The sequence below is a fragment of the Triturus cristatus genome, chromosome 12, assembly GCF_964204655.1.
Source record: "Triturus cristatus chromosome 12, aTriCri1.1, whole genome shotgun sequence".
Classification (NCBI taxonomy): Eukaryota; Metazoa; Chordata; class Amphibia; order Caudata; family Salamandridae; genus Triturus; species Triturus cristatus.
Genome location: NC_140595.1, coordinates 471,273,273 through 471,293,226, shown reverse-complemented (window position 1 = coordinate 471,293,226; position 19,954 = coordinate 471,273,273). Strand labels below are relative to the sequence as shown.

Genomic DNA, 19,954 nt, shown 5'->3' with positions numbered 1-19,954 from the left:
GTGCTCATCAGGGTATTGACTATCCTAGTGTCTAGTTCTCAAGTCTCGACTTCCTAGCTACTCCAGAAGTGTCCTAAATCTTATTAATTCTGAACTGTACTATTTCTATCGATTATACGCATTACGCGTGAGTGTTTCCACTCTGCACCTGAATCCCGTGGGCCTCCCACTTCCTAACCTTGGGTAGTATAGTGTAGCCCCAGCGATTCCCTAGGCCTATCCTATTTCCGTGACAGTGGTCCTTATACCACTTACTTAGTATATGGTTTGCGTGGCCCCTAGGGCCTAACTGTATTACTTACCTGTGTGACTTAATGTATGCTTGAATAAGACTGTGTTGTACTTACCTCGAATCTCATAAAGAGTGCTGAGGGTTTGACTAGAATAAATACACTTTATTTTATATATATATCTGTTGTAGTGTCCTTTCATTTGGTATTCAAGGGATTATATATGGTATCACAGCTGGCTTCACATGCCATACAGAGTTTAGCCTAAGACTGCTCTTGTCCATGCTATCACTAGGATAGCTGGTCTATAAGGTTGACTTTACAACCAATCACCATAAGGGTTGTTTGGACTGATATAAGGTGTACACTAGAACTAGTGACATCATACATCAGGCCAACTTCTCACAATGTGTGACTTCAGCATGTTGATGGTGAATCCCAGCGAATGCAGGAGGTTTGCCATAGCTTGGAGGTGGGAGACGACAGCCTGGGACGAGCACAACTTCAGCAGCCAGTTGTTGATATAGGGGAAGACTGACACACCTAATCAGCACAGATGAGCTGCAACCAGCGTCATCACCTTGTTCAACACCCGAGTGGTGCTGGTAAGGTCAAAAGTGAGCATGGTGAACTTAAAATACTTTTGACCTCCTGTAAACCGCAGGTAGCCACTATAGGCAGGCAGGACGGGGATGTGCAAATAGGCCTCAAATAATCCTCTGTCAGCCCATAGTAAGATAGAGGCATGGCGAGACGGTGTCAGGAGGCTGAGGATTGACTGGGAGAGGTGGTGCCTTACTCCCCGATACGCAATGAGACTGAAGTACTGTTACTCCACATACAGGCTACGGAGTGTCCCTTTAAGTCTTCACTAAACTTCCTCGGGGAGGAGCCCTGTAGGACGTACTGGGTGACGTCTTCTCCTGCGGCCCTATAAAGAAGAAGCAGCGTAATCAAGGCGGAGGAGAACGCGCTTCGGAAGGAGGAACAGACTGAATACAGGAGGACGCGAGGAAATGGAACCCACACCAATCCTGTGGAAGAGACCCCGGACATCTGAGGGAGAAGCAGCCCAAGCCAACGTCCAGGAGGACAACGTGGCCACGTGTCGCCCCGATACTCTCCTGGAGGAGCGTGGCTGGACAAGGTACAGTTCCGACTACGGGGGCTCTCAGGGCACTGGGTGGGGAAGGGAACATCGTAAAGGGAGGACACCGTCTCTCTACCTGAAACCTACGCTGGGCTGAACAAGGTGGTAGCAAATGGTGATACTCCCTCACAATCCCAACCCTGAATCTGAGAAGTGCTTTGGTCCCTCATACGGACCCGAGTTTTTTTTGTTCTGTTTTGTTCTTTCCTTTCCAGGACAACAACGGAGATCTGTGGTCCCCGGTGTGCATCTCCGGACCCCATGAAGATAGCAATACTGCCCAAACCAGGACTCCACTTCAAGCTAAAAATAAGTGTTACCAATTTTATTTTGTATCCCAAATAAAACAGAAGAAGAAAGAATACAGTCAATAGAGCCTCCTTTGAATACCCGCTCCTGAATAGCACCTTCCCGGGTGGAACCTGTGACAGATGGGTAGTCTCGAAAGGGAGGGAGTAGCCCCTTCAGACGGTCTGCAGAACCCACCTGTCCGATGTTATGGACTGCCAGTGGTGGAGGTGATGGCGGATCCAGCCACCAACTGGACGACCAAGATCTAAAAGAGCAACATTAGGAAGGTTTGGTGGAGGCTGCAGCTACTTTGGGTAGGGGGGCTAGACCAGATCGCGGGCTATCTGACCCAAGAGGCCAGAAGAAACCGCTTCTTTGTCCATGCAGAGCCTAGGAAGCTTATGCGGCTCGTGGCTGGGATAGGGTTGGTGCGGTTGAAAGACCCTTCCGTGGTCACAAAAGTAGCAAAAGGCAGATTGGGGAAGATGTGGGGAAGCTGAGAGGCCTAAGGACTTGGCTGTATCCCAAGAGTCCATCTAGCGCTCCAGCGCTGAGTCTGCCTTGTCTCCGAAGAGATAAGTGCCATCGAAAGGCATGCCTCATGAGGTAAGCCTGGACATCCACTAAAATGCCAGATGTTCTCAGCCAGGCATGGCGTTTGAGGGCCACCGTCGACGTACAGTATACAGTGAACTTCGCTGTGTCTCTCAAGTCTGTAACTTCTTGGGAGAGTATGGCCAGGGCCTCCTACGGGACCTGTGGCAGCACTTGCACAACCGTTTCCCATCGTGTCTGGGAGTAGCAGCCCAATATGCATGTGGTGTTCGCTGGCCACAATTCAAGGCTGGCAGAAGAAAAAGATTTTTTTTTACCAAGCTGGCCATGGGAAGTGGAGGATTGGACCACCAAGCTCTCTGGGGTACGGTGTTAGGTGAGGAAATTTGGGTCCCCTGGAACGGGCGGTGGCGACGCCAAATGTCCTATTCACAGGAGCCCCTTTGCTGGGGTTTGGACAAGGTCCCCAGGACGTCAATGAGGGCTTCGTTGAACGGGAGCAGGGGTTCGGAGGAAGGGACTCCTAATTGCAGCACCTCTTTCAAGATGTTGATCTTGACTACCACGAGGGCAACTGAAGGTCAAGGACCTCAGTTGACCTCTGCGCCATCATTGTGTATGTTGCTCCCTCCTCCGTAGCCACATTAGGGGGGAGAAAGCATGCCATTATTTGGAGACATACCCAGTTTGCTTGCATTACACAGTTCCTCATACAAGTCCATGTCCTCATCATAAGGCTGGCATTCTAAAGGGCCCAGCGTCCCCTTCCATTCCTTCCTGAGGTCTAGCCCTTCGGAATACGGCTCAGGCTTCGACCTAGGATACAGAGGTCCTGTTGGTACCAGAATACGTGTCAGTTGACGAAGCTTTGGCTTCTTGTCGGATTCGGGGGATCACAATGGTGCTGGCGCCAGGAGCAGTGGTGTTGGGAAAGGTTGAGGTGGCACGACCGGCCCTGGTCCTAATCCATGACCAGATCCATGGGGGACCATCAGGGTTGGAGCTGCCGGCGCAGAACCAGATGGGGCCTCATTCTAACCCGCAGGGTCCGAAGGTTCACCAAAGGGGTTGCCACTCAAATATGAGATGCTTAGCCTCATGTAATTCTTAATTTGAGCAGGGTCACTCTGCTCCAGGAAAACTGGGGAGGCGCAGTAACGGCCCAGGCTCCGTTTCCAAGGAACCAGGCCTTGAAAGCCGATATTCCTTAGTCGCATCAGCCAACGGACGAGGAGTAGTCAAAGGGTGCTTCAACTTCATGTGTTTTTTCTGCTTCTTACCCAAGTGTCCCAACGATTTTGAGTGGGACAAAGAGGACTTCGAACTTCTGGAATGGTCCTGAAACCTTCTTCTCGAGCAGGACCGTCACTTCTGTGGAGTCGCATGCTGGGCCACTAGCAGCTTCAGGGACCACTCTATCAAAGCCTACGGCGCCACTGCCCGGCTGTCAAGCATGACTAAGAGTCATGGTCATGCGCCAAACACCCGAAACACACAAGGTGCGGGTCTGTCACCGACATGGCGCTGTAACAGGCAGCACAGGGTATAAAATCTGTCTTCCTCGATGACATACTCGACACACAGAGAGGAAAAATCCTCTAAAAAGTTTGACAAAATGTTGCAAAAATCTTGTGAAAAACTGACAAAAGTATAGCTCTTCTCTTGGATCAGCGCTGGCTGGCACGGAAAGAAAAGAACTGAAGTCAGCGCGCCGAGGTGGCGCCTATATAAGTGACATGGATGTCGCTGACGTGCGGAGCTGATCAGCACCATTTGCTGACGTGCAGCTCACGAAAAACCTTCAAGATCGATCCAATCTGATGCCTGGGGAAATTCAAAGATATGGAATCTGCGGATAGAAGTCTATCATATAAAACAAGATTTGTGCCACCCTGCATTATTATTCATTAATGTCTGCTCAATACCAGAACCATCATTAAGCCGTACTATTTCGATATTCATAAGTAAGCATTCCAATTCTTTACATTTCTTCAGGTCATGGTCTAGAACACTATATCCACATCCATAATGTTTGCGTGTAGCATTGCTGGGCTAATAAGTCGGTTTCCTGACAAAGAACACACATGGACCAATTTGTTGCAACAACATGATCATGCTAGACAGCTTGAACACTGCCTGTGGGTGTTGCAATAAGGTCTTTTTTCTCACATGCTACTAATTTTTAGGCATTACAGAAGACATGTTGAAGGTGAAGGGAAAAAAATTACATATTAATATGTAAAAGATTATTAACTGTTGATCCATGTCGATATGTATAAATATTTACATTGGATTTATATCAGATTTAACATTTTAAAGTTTTCTACATAATTTTAGTGGCCATTTAGGTTTTATAGTTATGACGGCAGTCTATGTCCAACACGGGCATGCACATGACATGCACTGACGTGTACACATGAACTTTTGCGCCAAATTTGATGCAAACTGAAGATTTTAAATTATTTTTTTTTATATTTGTCAGCTATCTTGGATTTCTATATAGATGGACTATATGACATCATAGGCAAGATCCACTTCGGGTCTTGCTCCTATAAGATTATTGGAAGCTGGCTCTCTACATAGTGCATTAAAACAATGTACACATGTGTAGGGAGTCCAGTGGGTCCCCAATTGGTTTATAGAGGTTAAAGTAGATAATACTAACGCTCTCTTTAGTGGTACTGTGGGCAATTTTATAAGTGTTGACAGGCTACCCAAGGCCTTGGTAGTTCCTCCTTGCAGGACAAGTCACTCTGTTGTGATTGTCGAGAGAGTTTGCGAGCAGGCATGGTTTTGCGCCAATGTTCACAGCTCTTCTGCAGTTCTCGCGGGGCAGTGACTCTTCATTCGTCTTCTCTTGATCTGTCGAATCTGAGTTCTTGGGTTCAGGGGTGCCATCCAAATACTCGCTTTAGGGTCGTTATAAGTGAGTGACAGGTAGTGGCAAATGGGCTACTTACCTTTAGGGTGTCTACACCTTCTGTATGCCCACTTCCTGTGGGAAGTGAGCATAACCCTGACCACAGAATACTAATCCAGCCCAAATCAAGATAGGGAATCTTAAAAGTGGTGTCCACTTTAGCTGGTACACCTTAGGGGTGGAGCTGGCTGAAGGAGGACACACCTCCTAATCTTACTACTTTTCCTGCCTGTCTTGCCCTCAAAAAAAGGTTTCAGGCTGGGGGATTGGCATCTCCACTATATGATGAGGCCTGGGCTGCATAACAAAGGCAGCAGGGCCTTTAAAGCTTCCTGCCCTGGAAGGGTCATCCTGCAGGGAGGAGTTCTAAACACCACCCCCCAGAACAGGTTTTGTTCCTGACCTCCAAGAGTGAAGGCTCTCACTTCAGGGGCTCAGAAACACATCTAGGGTGGCTTGCTGGCTGGGACCAGTCAGTGAACACACTAGTAGTAAGCAGGTTTTCAGGGGGCACCTACTTCTAAGGTACCCTCTGGGTGTATTTCTTTATAATTCCAACTTTGGCATTAGTATGGGTTTATTAAGACGTGATGTTTGGTACCAAACATCTGGGGGTACAGTTAAGCCATCATGTAGTTGGGGAACTCGTAATCACGGGTGTCCAGCCCCTGTACTTGGTATGGCTTCCCTTTGCACTTGTGGTATCCAATGGTGAACTTGGATATCGCAGGGACACATCTATTGGAGCAGATACGTCCACACATGGGTTAGTGCACCCTGCCTTACGGCTGTTGTGTAGAGGGGTACCGCAACAGATTTCCTACAATTAATATTACAAAGACTAATGCCTATACCAAATTTTAGCTATCACAAGGTGAACGATTTTCCTTCGAAAACAGGATTAACAACTGTACTAAGGGGTTTCACTTAATTGCAAAAGTCATTCTTCAAACTCTTGAATTGGAACTGTGTCTGTTGACATCTCCAAGCAAGGTCAGCCACCAAGGACTGAAGATGCTAGATGCATGGTTTCCTCCGAGGTACTGACAGTTTTTTCTTGTCAGAAAGATGAAGTCTCGTGATGGGCAAAAAGGGGCAGTATCCAACAATTTATATGTGCTCCTTTGGCAACTATTGAATGCAAGAACCTGAGGGAAGCACGCATAAAAGCATTTCTACTGTGAAAAAAAAAAAAATTAAACCACAATCTTATAGTTCTGAAGCGTTAAAGAACAAGTTACTTACCTTCGGTAACGATGTATCTGTAAGAAACATTAGTTAGTTAGATTCCTCACCTTAGAATATCCCCAGGCGTCAGGCTGGATCCGGAAAGATTTTTGTAGCAACACCCCTTGCGCGTCGCTAGGCGTCGTCTGCGGCTCCGCGTCCGTCGTCGTGCGCCGGAATGACGTCGTCGTAGTACTTAGACGCCGCCCTCGCGCGCTGACGTCAGTTCTTATACATAGTTTTCCGCGCCAGGGACGCTGAGCCATGCAAGAGACCGACACTGGTGCCAAAAAATCTAGGGCCCTGAAAGGAAGAACCTTAACCCTAGATGTCGGTTCGCAGAACGGGGAGGCTGGGTGGGTCGGTGAGGAATCTAACTAACTAAGGTTTCTTACAGATATATCGTTACCGAAGGTAAGTAACTTGTTCATCTGAAAGAAACACGTTAGTTAGATTCCTCACCTTAGAATAGATACCCCAGCAATACCAACCCCAGAGGTGGGCCTGCGAACCAAGATCACACCAGAAAGTCCTGGAGAACAGAACGGCCAAAGTGGCCATCTCTCCGGACTTGGCTGTCCAGGCAATAGTGCTTGGCGAACGTGTGCAGTGAAGCCCACGTCGCCGCCTGACAGATGTCCTGCAAGGTGACTCCCCGTCCCAGGGCAGTTGTCGCCGCTGAGGCCCGGGTGGAATGGGCTCGCAGCCCAACAGGAGGGACCTTTTTCGCCAAAGAATAGCAGAGTTTAATACACAACACGACCCATCGCAAGATGGTCCGCTTGTGCACAGCTTTACCCTTCTTCGCACCTACATATCCAACAAAAAGTTGGTCGTCAACCCGGAACTGGTTCGTGCGGGCTAAATAAAGTGACAGCGCACGTTTTGGGTCCAGACGGTGGAGCCTCTCTTCATCTTTTGTAGGATGCGGAGGCGGAAAGAAGGTGGGCAGCGTGACAGATTGCCCGATGTGAAAGGGAGTCACGACTTTAGGAAGGAAAGAAGGACGGGTCCGGAGGACAACCTTATCCGGATGAACCGAAAGGAAGGGAGGCTTAGCTGACAAGAGCCTGGAGCTCACTCAGCCGCCTAGCGGAGGTGATAGCCACCAGGAAGGTAGTTTTCAGAGTCAGTAGACGAAGTGGACAGTTGTGAAGGGGCTCAAAGGGAGCGCACATCAGAAAAGTAAGAACAAGGTTCAAGTACCACTGAGGCTTTACGAATGGAACAGGAGGGAACATATGAGTAATGCCCTTGAGAAAACAGGAGACAACAGGGGACTTGAAAAGAGAAGGCTGATCACGAAGCCTTAAGAAAGCAGAGATTGCAGCAAGATAACCTTTCAAGGTGAACAGAGCAGAGCCCTGCTGGGCCAAAGAAAGAAGAAAGAGAAGAACCTCAGAAAGAGGGGCAGAAAGGGGATCCACAGCCTTTGCTGTGCACCATGCCACAAATTTGTTCCACCGGCAGGCGTATACCGTCTTTGTGGAGGGACGCCTGGCTACCAGAATGACATCACAGACTTCAGGAGGCAAGTCAAAGGGCATCAACTGTCGCCGCTCAATCTCCACGCATGGAGGTGGAGGCTGTACAGGTTCAGGTGGAGGACCGTCCCCTGCTGCTGCGACAGAAGGTCCTCCTGAAGAGGCAGTCGTATCGGGGGATCGATGGACATACTGAGTAGCTCGGGATACCAGTACCTTTGTGCCCAATCCGGAGCCACCAAGATGACTTGGGCCCGGTCTCGCCTGATCTTCTTCAGCACTCTGGGCAGAAGTGGTATAGGCGGAAAGGCGTACAACAGACCGCAACTCCACTTGCGACGAAAAGCGCCTCCGAGCAAGTGCCGCCTTGGAAATTCCAACACGCAGAACTGCTGACATTGCGCATTCTCTCCGGTGGCGAATAGATCTAACCAAGGCTCTCCCCACTGCAGAAAGAGACCTTACGCCACGTCAGAGTTCAGACGCCATTCGTGATCCATCATGCACCGGCGGCTGAGTTCGTCTGCTCTGGCGTTCAGAGAGCCCGCCAGATGTTGAACCACCAGGGTGACGCCCTGGTGTTCCAGCCATGTCCAGAGGCGCAGAGCCTCCTGACAAAGGGTCCACGACCCCACCCCGCCCTGTTTGTTGCAATACCACATGGCGGTGGTGTTGTCCGTGAACACCTGCACGACACTTCCCCGGACAGAGGGAAGGAAGGCTTTCAGTGCAAGTCGGATCGCCCTCAGCTGCAATAGGTCGATATGGAGACGAGTCTCCGCCGGAGACCAGAGTCCTCTGATCTCCGCCTCTCCCATATGGCCCCCCATCCCAGGAGGGACGCATCCGTCACTACGACATGCTCCGGTTGGGGAAGGGAGAGGGATCTGCCGCTTACCCAATCGCGATTCGTGAGCCACCACTGCAGCTGGTTCGCAGTGCCCTCCGAGATCAGGACATGGTCGGACAGGTTGCCTCGATGCTGGGCCCACTGAAACTTCAGGTCCCACTGCAGAGCCCGCATCCGCCACCTGGCGTGAGGTACCAACAGGATGCAGGAGGCCATCAGCCCCAGAAGCCGCAGCACCAACCTGACCGAAACCCAGGACAGAGGCCGGAAGATGGAAATCAGGGCCTGAATGTCCCGGACCCGCTGTTCCGGCGGATAGACCCGGAACTGCGCCGAATCGAGAACCGCTCCAATGAAAAGGAGCTTCTGGGAGGGACTCAGGTGCGACTTCGGCACATTGATGGAGAACCCCAGCGAGTGCAGGAGGTCGGCCGTAGTCTGGAGGTGGGAGACGACTTGCTGGGGCGAGCCCGCCTTCAACAGCCAGTCGTCGAGATAGGGGAAGACTGGAACCCCTGATCTGCGCAGATGAGCTGCGACCACCGCCATCACTTTCGTGAACACCCGAGGGGCACTGGTGAGGCCGAAGGGGAGCACGGTGAACTGAAAGTGCTCCTGACCCACCGTGAACCGCAGGTAACGCCGGTGGGCCGGCAGGACGGGGATGTGGAAATAAGCGTCCTGCAAGTCCAACGCTACCATCCAGTCTCCAGGATCTAGGGCAGCCAGAACCTGGCTAAAGTGAGCATCCTGAACCGGTCCTTCCGGAGGAAGGAGTTCACGCTCCTGAGGTCCAAGATCGGGCGTAGGCCCCCTTTGCCCTTCTTGGGAACCAGAAAGTAGTGGGAATAACAACCACGACCTACTTCTGGACCAGGAACGCGCTTGACGGCCTCTTTGGCCAAGAGGGCCGAAACTTCCTCTCGTAGAAGATGCAAATGATCCCCCGACATACGGTGGTTCAGCGGTGGCATGGCTGGAGGGGTCGTCTCGAAGGGGAGGGAGTAGCCCCTTCGGACGATTTGCAGCACCCACCTGTCCGATGTGATGGATCGCCAGTGGAGCAGGTGATGGCGAACTCTGCCACCCACTGGCGTTGAATGGGCCTGAAAGCTCAGACTAGGAGGGCTTTGAGGCGGATGCTGCCGGGGTGGAAGTGGACTGACCGGCACGTTGACCTCCAGTACCGCCTCGGCGGAATCCACGTCCGCGTGCAGGTTGGTTCTGCGGCCGGTGGCTGGGCAAACGGGAGGAGGCGCCCCTTCCTTGGCCACGAAAGGGACGAAAGGCGGAAGTTTGCGGCCGCGGGCCGAAAGACCCAAGGACTTGGCCGCGGCCCGGGAGTCCTTGAACCGAGCAAGCGCACTGTCCGCCTTCTCACCAAAAAGGCGAGTGCCATCAAAGGGCATGTCCATGAGGGAACTCTGGACATCCCCCGAAAATGACGTGGACCTCAGCCAGGCGTGACGCCGAAGCGCCACCGTGGTGGAAATAGCCCGACCCAGCGAGTCCGTGGTGTCAAGTCCACACCATATGGCATGCCGGACACAAGGGCAGCACGTCCTCCACCGTATCCCACAGAGAGTGGGAATAACGGTCCAAAAGGCAAGCGGTATTTAAAGACCGCAGTCCCAAACTCAGAGACGAGAACAGTTTCTTGCCAAACTGTTCCAACCTCTTGGATTCCCGATCCGGAGGAGCGGACGGGAAGGAGGATTGGGAGGTTGAGGCCTGGATAATCAGACTCTCGGGGTGGGGTGTTGGGAGAGGAAACTGGGGTCGCCCGGAGCAGGGCGGTGGCGCCGGGCAACGTTCCGGTCCACAGGAGGGACTGTGGAGGACTTGGACCAAGTGCCCTGCAGAACATCAATGAGGGCCTCATTAAACTGCAGCAGGGGCTCAGTGGAGCTTGCTGTCGGTTGAAGGACCTCTGTGAGGACGTTAGTCCTCACGGCCACAGCAGGCAACTCGAGCCCTAGGGCTTCGGCCGCCTTGCGCAGCACCACTGAGAAGGCTGCACCCTCCTCCGAGGCCACAGTCGGAGGAGAGATGAAACCAGCGTCCGGGGAGGTATCCAGACCGCTGGCATCCCCCAATTCCTCTGCCCAGTCCTAAGAAAGTTGGGCCTGAGCGGCCATAGGGTCATCAGACCCCTCCCAGTCGCCCTCGTCATCTGATTCCCGATAAACAGGAGGAACGATCGGAGCCGGGCAGTAGATGAAGCGTTCACCAATCGGCGCCGGCAGCGGCGCCGTGCTGGCGTCGGGCCCGGACCGGGGCTAAACTGGGGAACGACGTCGTCCGGGGACGGCGTCGGAGGTGGAACCGGTGTCGGCGCCGGCGGAGGAGGCGTCGTGAGGTCGACCGGCGCCGACCGAGATCCAGGCCTGGATCCCTCGGGGACCTGCGGCGTCAGGGCCGGAGCCGTCGACGGCGCCGGAGCTGCCGGCACGCGAGGTCGCCCAGTCGAACCTGCGGGGCCCGAAGGCGCGCCTACAGGCGTCGACGGCGGAGCCAGGTCCTTCATGGCCGAGAGGAAGGCACTGACTTCCGCCCGAGTCGCGTCAGTCCCAGGGACCGGCGGGTATGGGGACGGACGCGGCTCTGACGGAGCCGCGGGGGTGGGACCACCCTGACCCTCGGCCGAGTCGTGCGACCGGCGAGGGGAGTCCGAAGAGCGATGTCGTCTCTTGGACTTCTTGGAGTGTTTCGACTTACCCGAAGACCCCGACGAGCGATGACGATGGCTGCGGCTCCGTGATCGGTCCTTGGACCTCCTCCTGGACCGGGACCGAGAGCGGCGCGGAGCCGAGTGCCGAAGCTCGAGAAGCTTACGGGACCACTCTCGCCTAGCTTTCGATGTCAAGGCCTGGCAATCGAGGCACGACTCCGCGTCATGGTCGGCCCCCAGGCAATAAAGGCACCGGCGATGGTGATCTGTCACCAACATCAGGCGATGACAGGCGTCACAGGCTTTGAAACCAGGCATCCTACCGGCACCAGAGTCGAGTCGATAGACCAAAAAGAGTCAAAAAAAGTTAGTCAAAAAATGACTAGGGGTAAGCTCTTCCCGGATCGGCGCTTACTGGCGCGGAAGAAAGAAGAACTGACGTCAGCGCGCGAGGGCGGCGTCTAAGTACTCCGACGAGGTCATTCCGGCGCACGACGCCGACGACGGACGCGGAGCCGCAAACCATGCCTAGTGACGCGCAAGGGGTATTGCTACAAAAATCTTTCCGGATCCAGCCTGACGCCTGGGGATATTCTAAGGTGAGGAATCTAACTAACGTGTTTCTTTCAGATACAGAATTCAAGCCAAAGGTGTGTGCCGCACCTGCTGTACAACTTGGATATTACCTTTCAGCTACAATGGTGATGGCATTAACCTTATATGGAACAGAACGGAACGACTTTGAATGTGCACAGGTATTTTTAAAGAATATTTAAAAAATGATGAACGAGGAGCACAGATAATATACCCCAGAAAAAACAAACATTATCAATTTTGTTTCTTTGAATGAAAGGTAGCAATAAATTATGATGCAGAAGGACTGTGATAAGTATTTATTCAACAAAAATGAAATGACACGTTTGTAGGTTAGGACTTGCTTCCTAATTCGGAAAACAAAATTCTGAGAGAATCATTTAATGTTAGTTATTTTAACAGATGTGTGAAAGTAAAAACAATTATATAAACTCTGTTTTTTAAGTACCTAATTAATCTAGACATTTTCAAACCAAATTGTCAGTCTTGAATGCTACAATTCTATAGATACGAATAAAAAGTGTATGGATGGTAAATGAAAGTACCATTCCCATAACCAGTATTGAGATATGATGTTTGTAACATATAGAATGGGTTTGTAATAACACATGTATTTTATTAAGGTCTACAGATTTTATAAATGTATATATATATATGTATATATATATATATATATATATATATATATATCCACAAAAACTCCTCATTAGCTAGTGCGATATATTAAAATATTAGCAATATTACAATGACCATAACTGTACATTTCCGTTTGCCATCATAAACATTGATATTGAGTTATCTTTCAACCACATCTCTCATTTGATGACTACTGACAGCTAAAGAGTTCAGGTGATGCAGAAAGTAATAACATTCAATAGCACCAAAAAGGAAAAAAAAACAGCACCATACAGGAAAACAAGAAACCACATCAAATAACATATTTTAGACATTTAACTCTAGACACTGCATTTTATACCAAAACCGAAAATACGTTCTTAATTGGTTTTATACTGAAGCTGCAAAACATCAGAGTGCAAAGCTCTTCTTTCTCTATGAGACCTCTAATTAGGTCTGCCATTTAAAAAAGTGATTGGCTACTACCAACTGGTTAATACGGCACACACACAGTTACAAAACAAAAATGGCAACAAAATGCCCTTTTTGCCTATTACTATAAACACACAAAAGATGATAGGAGAAATGCTTGAAAATACTCCAAAACACTGGAAATCGCCCTAAATAGTATTCCAATCTATTGTTTTTTTCCAAACAGTGCCACTCTAAACGGGGACAACCTTACACAAATCAGTACTGATCCTGTTCATAATGGGAACAGTCTATCCCGAACGGCCATGCAAGATCACCTCCGAATGGAACCTGCTATGTTATGGACTCATCGGGCAGTATAGCTTAGATCCTGACAGCATGCAAGGGACCCACCCTTTTGTGCTCTTTTGGCCACAGACCATTTATAAGAATTCCTCTAATCACCTTATGTTGTTTGATATTAGTCATTGCCAATTGCTGTTTATAGCAATCCAACACACCGTTCTGGCAGTTCAGGGGGAGGGGTCAGTACTGATATGCATAAGGTGGGCCTCTTTTCAGAGTAGTATAGTGGGCGATAAACAATTGGTAGGGATACTACCCGAGTGATTGCCAGTGGTCAAATTATTTGCAAGTATTCCTCCAATCTTTTTTATGTGTATTTGATGTAACTTACTAAGCAATAAGCCTGGGCAAAGCACTACGCTAGCGTAGTTTGCGCAACTTCACACTATGCGAACTGCACGTAGCACAGTGCAAACACGCGTAGCGTAGTGCAGCGGTCATTTTTTGCTTGCTCACGGTCCTCAACGTCAAGTTGGCGGCCGCGAGCAAGCAAAATTACATCCTGGTGAGACTTTTTCCTTGTTCGCGATCAGCAACATCAAGTTGCCGATCGCGAGCGTGGAAAATAAACCTCCCAGTGAGCTTCTCAACGCGGGAAGGTCAGGTTTCTCATTGCGAGTGGTCGCGTATGCTCACGACCGCTCACAATGAAATACTACCAGTCCGCGTTGAGAAAGCTGCCGCTCGAGTAGAAGTCTACTCGAGCGGCAGAAAACGACCGCTTGCACTGTGCAAGATGCAGTTTGCACTGATTGCACAGTGCCGGAAGCTTGTCCTCACTGTGCAATCAGTGCGAACAGCATCTTGCACAGTGCACTACGCAGTTTGCGAAGCTACGCGTATCTACACGTAGCGCTACTTCGCAAACTACGCCCAAGGTTACTAAGCAGCCAAATGTTTGCCCAGACGTGGGTCACTTGTTTGCTGTGCCACAGGATCCAAGCTATACCTCACTGAAAAAAGTCACATAAGGCCGAAAATTATCGGCAGTTGCGTGTGGTCCCTTCTGAAGACAGTCTCACCTGGCAGTTTGGGATGAACCGTTTCCCAGGAGTAGCAATTTCTATATTGATTTACATAAGACGGCCCTATGTCCCGAGTGGCACAGAGGGTGAAAAGCTATGGGTTGGAAAGCTACCATGAGCCACTGCCAGTGATTAGAATATTTTCAAGCATTCTTCCCATCACCCTTTGAGTGGCTGATACTACTTTTAAAGTAGACAATAAAACTGGAATCTGTTACTGATAGGAGACCAGAACATAAACAGAACATGGTCTCATGTCGTCATACATCACTACTCAGCTATTTTACCTATTTCAAACTCCGCACCTAATGATGGGGAGAGTCTTGGTAATGTAAACAGTCTATAAAGTAACATAATTGCTATAATAAGAAAAGAAGACTACACATACTTGGCAATAGCACTTGTTACCATACTTATTTTAAACATCTTGAAATAAATGCATGACTAGCCCTAACAAACTGAATCCTTTTCCCTAGCTAGGCACCAAGTCAAGCCATAACTGTCAAGTCCATAAACCATGAGTGAGGAATCTGTGGTATGATTGATGTATGCGTATCCAATGTTTATATGCTCAGAATATCAGTAGAACGTTTTCAAAAGAAGAGGTGGCTTGCTGATTCTGCAAGCAGATAAAGACATACATAAAAAAAATGCTTAGCAAAACTGTTTAGAACTCCTCCTTGGGCCCACACAGATCTTCTAGCATAGGCGATCTGAAAAATAGAACAAGACAAGCCTTGATCCAATATTATCTGGTTTCCTTAGTCAATAGTAGCCTTTGCCTATGAAGTGCACTCATTCTCAAAGAACAGTCTATCCACTCTGACATTTTCTATCAGTAAGACGAGATGATGAAAAACTCATTTAGTAATGAGATCGCAAAGCTCTGCTTTTATTCTGGAAGGATGGAACGGAAGCCTGTTTTTTTCCAGCAAATTTAGACTGCTATAAGATCTAACTCCCATTTTGTATTTCTTTTTAGTACCAGTAAGGTTTCAGCAGCACTTTTATGTGCTTCAGTATTGGCAGTGTAGCCAGCTACATGACACACCATGTGACCTTTAAAGCTTTGACACTAGGGTCCACGAAATGGACACGGTCATAATCAGCATTCCAATTAAGCAATTTCCGTTTGCCTTTTAAACTCACCAAAGCTAAAAACGTTATAATTTGATGAGGTGAGGAGTCAGGAATGGGAGCTATCTTACATGCTCAACTTTCTCCGATTTGTCAATTTAGCCTCCACGACACAGCTAAACCTAAGCCAATGTCACTAATATAATTCTGCACCCTAATTCCAAATGTTAAGAGGGCAAAAATGATTAACGCTGGACATTGCACAATTTGCTCAAGTGGAGAAGAACAGATTAGAATTTAGGTCTTACGATGCCACAGTCTGGAACACAGTCACTAGATAACATTTCCAACAAGTGTAAAGAGTATGTAGTGTAAAGACATGGAGGAGACGATATCTTGAGGCAAGAGCAACAAAGAATAGCCTTAGAACATCTAGTAACTTTACTGGCATACAAGGAGCTTGACAACTGAGAGTATCAGAGTGGAAGAGTACTGCCTGTTTGCATATTGCCAGAGTACTGAAATGTTTTCCTAGGTAGAGAAATTCCTTTCCAGCCATGCCCAAATGCTACAGGGTGTTTTGGATATGTTCAAATACTCAGTTTGCACAAATACTGTAGACTTTTTGAACATTGACTGTAGGTAAGCAAAGACACTGACAAGGTTTGTTAATAACCACACAGCTACAAAGCTGTTTGTGTCCACTGCCTTGCAATCTTCCAAGTCGTAAGTTCCATTTGCAGGTGTCAAAGTCAGCAGAACCTAATTCTGTGGTCAGCATCTGTACTTTAAGTACACAAGAAGCACATTTTTACACTTAAGTTGAACTCAAATCAGAGCAGAAAATGATGTGAATAGGTCATCAATTTTTACATGATATATACGTTACCTGAATTCTAGTCCTGCAGACCCACTCTGTGTGATCATCTTCAAATCACTTAATCTATCTGTGCCTCATGTTGACAATCTGCCAAAATTCGGCAACATGAAAAAAAAAGAGCTGAATCCCACTACTGAGCCCTACTTTTTTTAAATGGCCATACGGAACGAGGACACATGTTTTTTTCCTTTTGCCAATTATATGATGGTATTTTGATAATCGTTTCCTTAATACCCTTTAAGATAAAAGCTGGAAATTCTGCTTTTAAAGTTTGAACTCCAATACGATTTTCTTTTGTGGCAAAGACCCCCACTACTAGGCTGTGCAGGGCGGCATACCGAACACACGTTTCCTACTTCAGATTACAGTGGATGGCTTTCTCCTTTTACTATACTCATCCTCATCATCATCATCATTGAAGGTGTCTGGTAGGGCAAAGATGGTAAAGCCTTGACATACTTCAGCATAATAGTTTTAGGTTTCTTATTCTTAAGCCCTCAAACTTAGAAGCCTCTCAATTAAACTGTACGCAGCCTGACGTTTCAACTGCTTGTCTTAACCCACGCTTTTCATTTTGCCTTTGTTAGACCAACGCTATTTCTAAGAAAACTACACAGAACAGTAAACCGGATCTAAGATGTAATGGGCCTATAAAGAAGTGCACTGAATTTTAAAGGATGAAAAAGAAAGCAAAAAAGTGTGCAAACGCCATTGCACACAAATAAAGAGGAAAAAAGAAAAGGGAAGATCGAAAAACCTGCAAAAGATACCCGGAAACCTCAGTGTCTCCAGTAAAGATGACAGTTTTTCCTATGCATAGCCAAGGACGAGTTTGGGTATAACTGAAGTTCACACCTCACAGGAAAGCACAAAATGCATTTCCAAAATCACACTGACAAGTAACACTTGGTCAAAATAATATGCACTATTTTTAATTTCGATTTAATGTAAGATTTGATCGCCAATATGCAATAAAAACAAAAGGAGAGATTTTGTTCTAGAACAGTGGTGTGGCAATGGTGCGATGGGCTCTCGTGCAAGCAAGGGAAATCTGCCACCTAGACAGTTTGGTTGCATAATACAAATATATATATATATAAATATGAAACCAGATGACCCCATATACCGCTAAGTCCCGGTGCCACTGGTTCCGCTGCACCCCCATTCTTGAAATAAGGGGTAGGGGAGAAACACAAAAACTGCATCAAAAACATTTAAGGTAAAATAAGTAAGCGGTGTTCAGTGGACTCAGTGGTACCGAAGCGTCACCCGCTATTCTAACTGGGAATACACTACCTCAGCCTGACACTTGTTGTTAATCAGAACAGTGTTATTACAAGCAAACAAAATAATAATTGTGAAAAAAACAACAACCTCTAAGCGTATTTTTGGGGAACTACACAAAATATTTTCCTGAATCCTCCCATTGTACAGGAAAATGCAATATCAGCATGTTAAAAGTAGAGTTTTATATGCAGACCCTGCTTTAAAAAACAAAATGACCTTAAGTATGCATTTGGCAACATGCTTGGGCTGAAACATCAACAATATTCTTCTGAATGAGCACATTACATACATACATACAGAAGGGGACAACAGTACTTTACAAACAAGCAAGCATGGCTTTCGCTACAACCTTGAAGTAGCACGAGGAGCAAAATATTACAAATTGCTACTGAGAGTCACTGGGATTTTGGGTTCACACACTTAGGAGTATCTAATACTTTCATGAAAAGCATGTTCTACATGGGCAGTCGTTCTGAACTGAGCATTGCACATAATATGTAAAGTCCCGGTTAGCCAGGTATATATAAAAGTGTGGGTGTAAAATTACTGCTCAAGGCCCCATTTCAATGCGCGTTCCTGACAGCCATTCGAGGCTTTTTAGCTAACAGTAATTGTTGTGGAGGCATTGAGAAGCATACACTTAATAGGGAAGCGAATCTACAAGTTCATGAATGTAAAGTACTGTTGCCTATAGAGGCGGACAGAAAAAAGACGTCACACACGACATCTGGGAAACCACTGGAGTGAGGATTTCACACTCCTGAAAAGTCAGATTTACAATGCTAAAAATTGGGCGTTTCCCATAACCATTGTGACACTGCCCATTTTACTGACATTGCCACGAGGGTTGCATATTGGGTATTTGTAGTGATTAATTCGAATTCATTTTGCGTAGGTCATCTGGGGTGACCCAATGGCATTGTAAATTTAAACCAACACGAATCAGATTCTATCCGGAAAGCTTTATATTCTAGTGCTGAAGTGCCCAAAAATTACAAATGTATGAGGAAGGGGACACTGAATTTGAATTGTTCGTTGGCAACACAGCTAAAACTTTATGGAGAAAACCTTAACATTAAGCGCTATATATATGCTGCAATACATTACAAGTATTACTGGTAGGTTGGAGTCTGCAACGCAATCTGATAAAGTGATATCAGTGACGTTTTCTATAATTAACAGCGAGACCTCTTAAAAGACAATATCCAAAAGACGTCTTGGAACCAGATTACCACTAGCTATTATAAATGGTTCAAACATTCTGTTTTGAGAAGGAGAGGGCGGTGGCAGACTTCGATTTTTTGAGAATAATTGGTTGGAATCTTGAATAGTTAATCGCTTTCAGATTCGCTCTTCTCTGATGAGTCCCCTTCCTCGTGATCGGCTGTGTATATTTTTTGGGCGCATGATGCAGCTAACAAAAGGGGAAAAACATGAAATTAGAATAGAAAACAAATTTGAATAAGAAATCTGCTTGTACTACACAAAACTTTTCCTCAATTAAAAAAAACATCAGCCAACCGAACTGAGGACTGAAGCGGAAAGGAACCAAGCAAGTGATTGTTTTGTAAACCTATAAACGTTCTCTCCATAACGATTCATTCACACTTTGAACTCGCACACCCTCAGGGCTAGTGCACAAACTATTATAAGGATGATTAATTTAAACAATAAGGCGAAAGTACAATTTTCAGGTCCTGGCCTGGAGTCCCTTTTAACTGCTTTGCGAGATAAAAATAGCCAAAAAGTAATAATTAAAAATACAAATACTACAGCACGGAGTGGCTTTGGTTAGCCCTTCTCGTCTACTGGTAAGCTCAAGTGCTATTCTCATTTTGCTTCTGTCCAAAACAACACAAATGGAGCAAGGGTAAGCAAAAATTCATCGATTGGCAGTCTATCGTTTACTTTTCTTTAAAAAAACATATCTTTGTCATTTTGATGTTACAAGCTTTTTTCAACATGCACAGTCATACATATAGCATCGACTGGTGATTACATTCGTATGGCATAACCAAGATTATTCACATTGAGTTCCATTTTATATTTGTGGAGGGTAACACACAAGTTACTTACCTTCGGTAACCATATATCTGTAAGAAACATTAGTTAGTTATAGATTCCTTACCTTAGAATTACCCCCAGGCGTCAGACTGGATCCAGAAAGTTTTATTGTCAGCAGTACCTCTGTGCTTTGGAAGGTGGCATCGGTCGTCTCGGCGTCCGTCGTTGTGGTCACCGGAATGACGTTGCTGCAGCTCCTTAGACACCGCCCTCGCGCGCTGACGTCAGTTCTGTACACGACTTTCCACGCCAGAAAC

The 19,954-nt window shown here is 47.4% G+C and overlaps 1 protein-coding gene across 8 annotated transcripts in view; it reads right to left on the bottom strand.

The window, feature by feature from the left end:
• Positions 1-19,954, bottom strand: part of TDRD12 (tudor domain containing 12) — a 3,486,095-nt gene that overhangs the window by 372,998 nt on the left and 3,093,143 nt on the right. For 5 of the 8 annotated variants that reach the window (XM_085639444.1, XM_085639445.1, XM_085639449.1 and 2 more), the window contains one exon: positions 14,260-19,047. The exons of the other annotated variants lie outside the window; for them this stretch is intronic. In XM_085639444.1, the coding sequence (XP_085495570.1) occupies positions 18,965-19,047 (83 nt within the window). In that variant the 3' untranslated portion in view covers positions 14,260-18,964. Of the gene's footprint in view, positions 1-14,259; positions 19,048-19,954 lie in introns of those variants that run through there. 8 annotated transcript variants of the gene reach the window in all.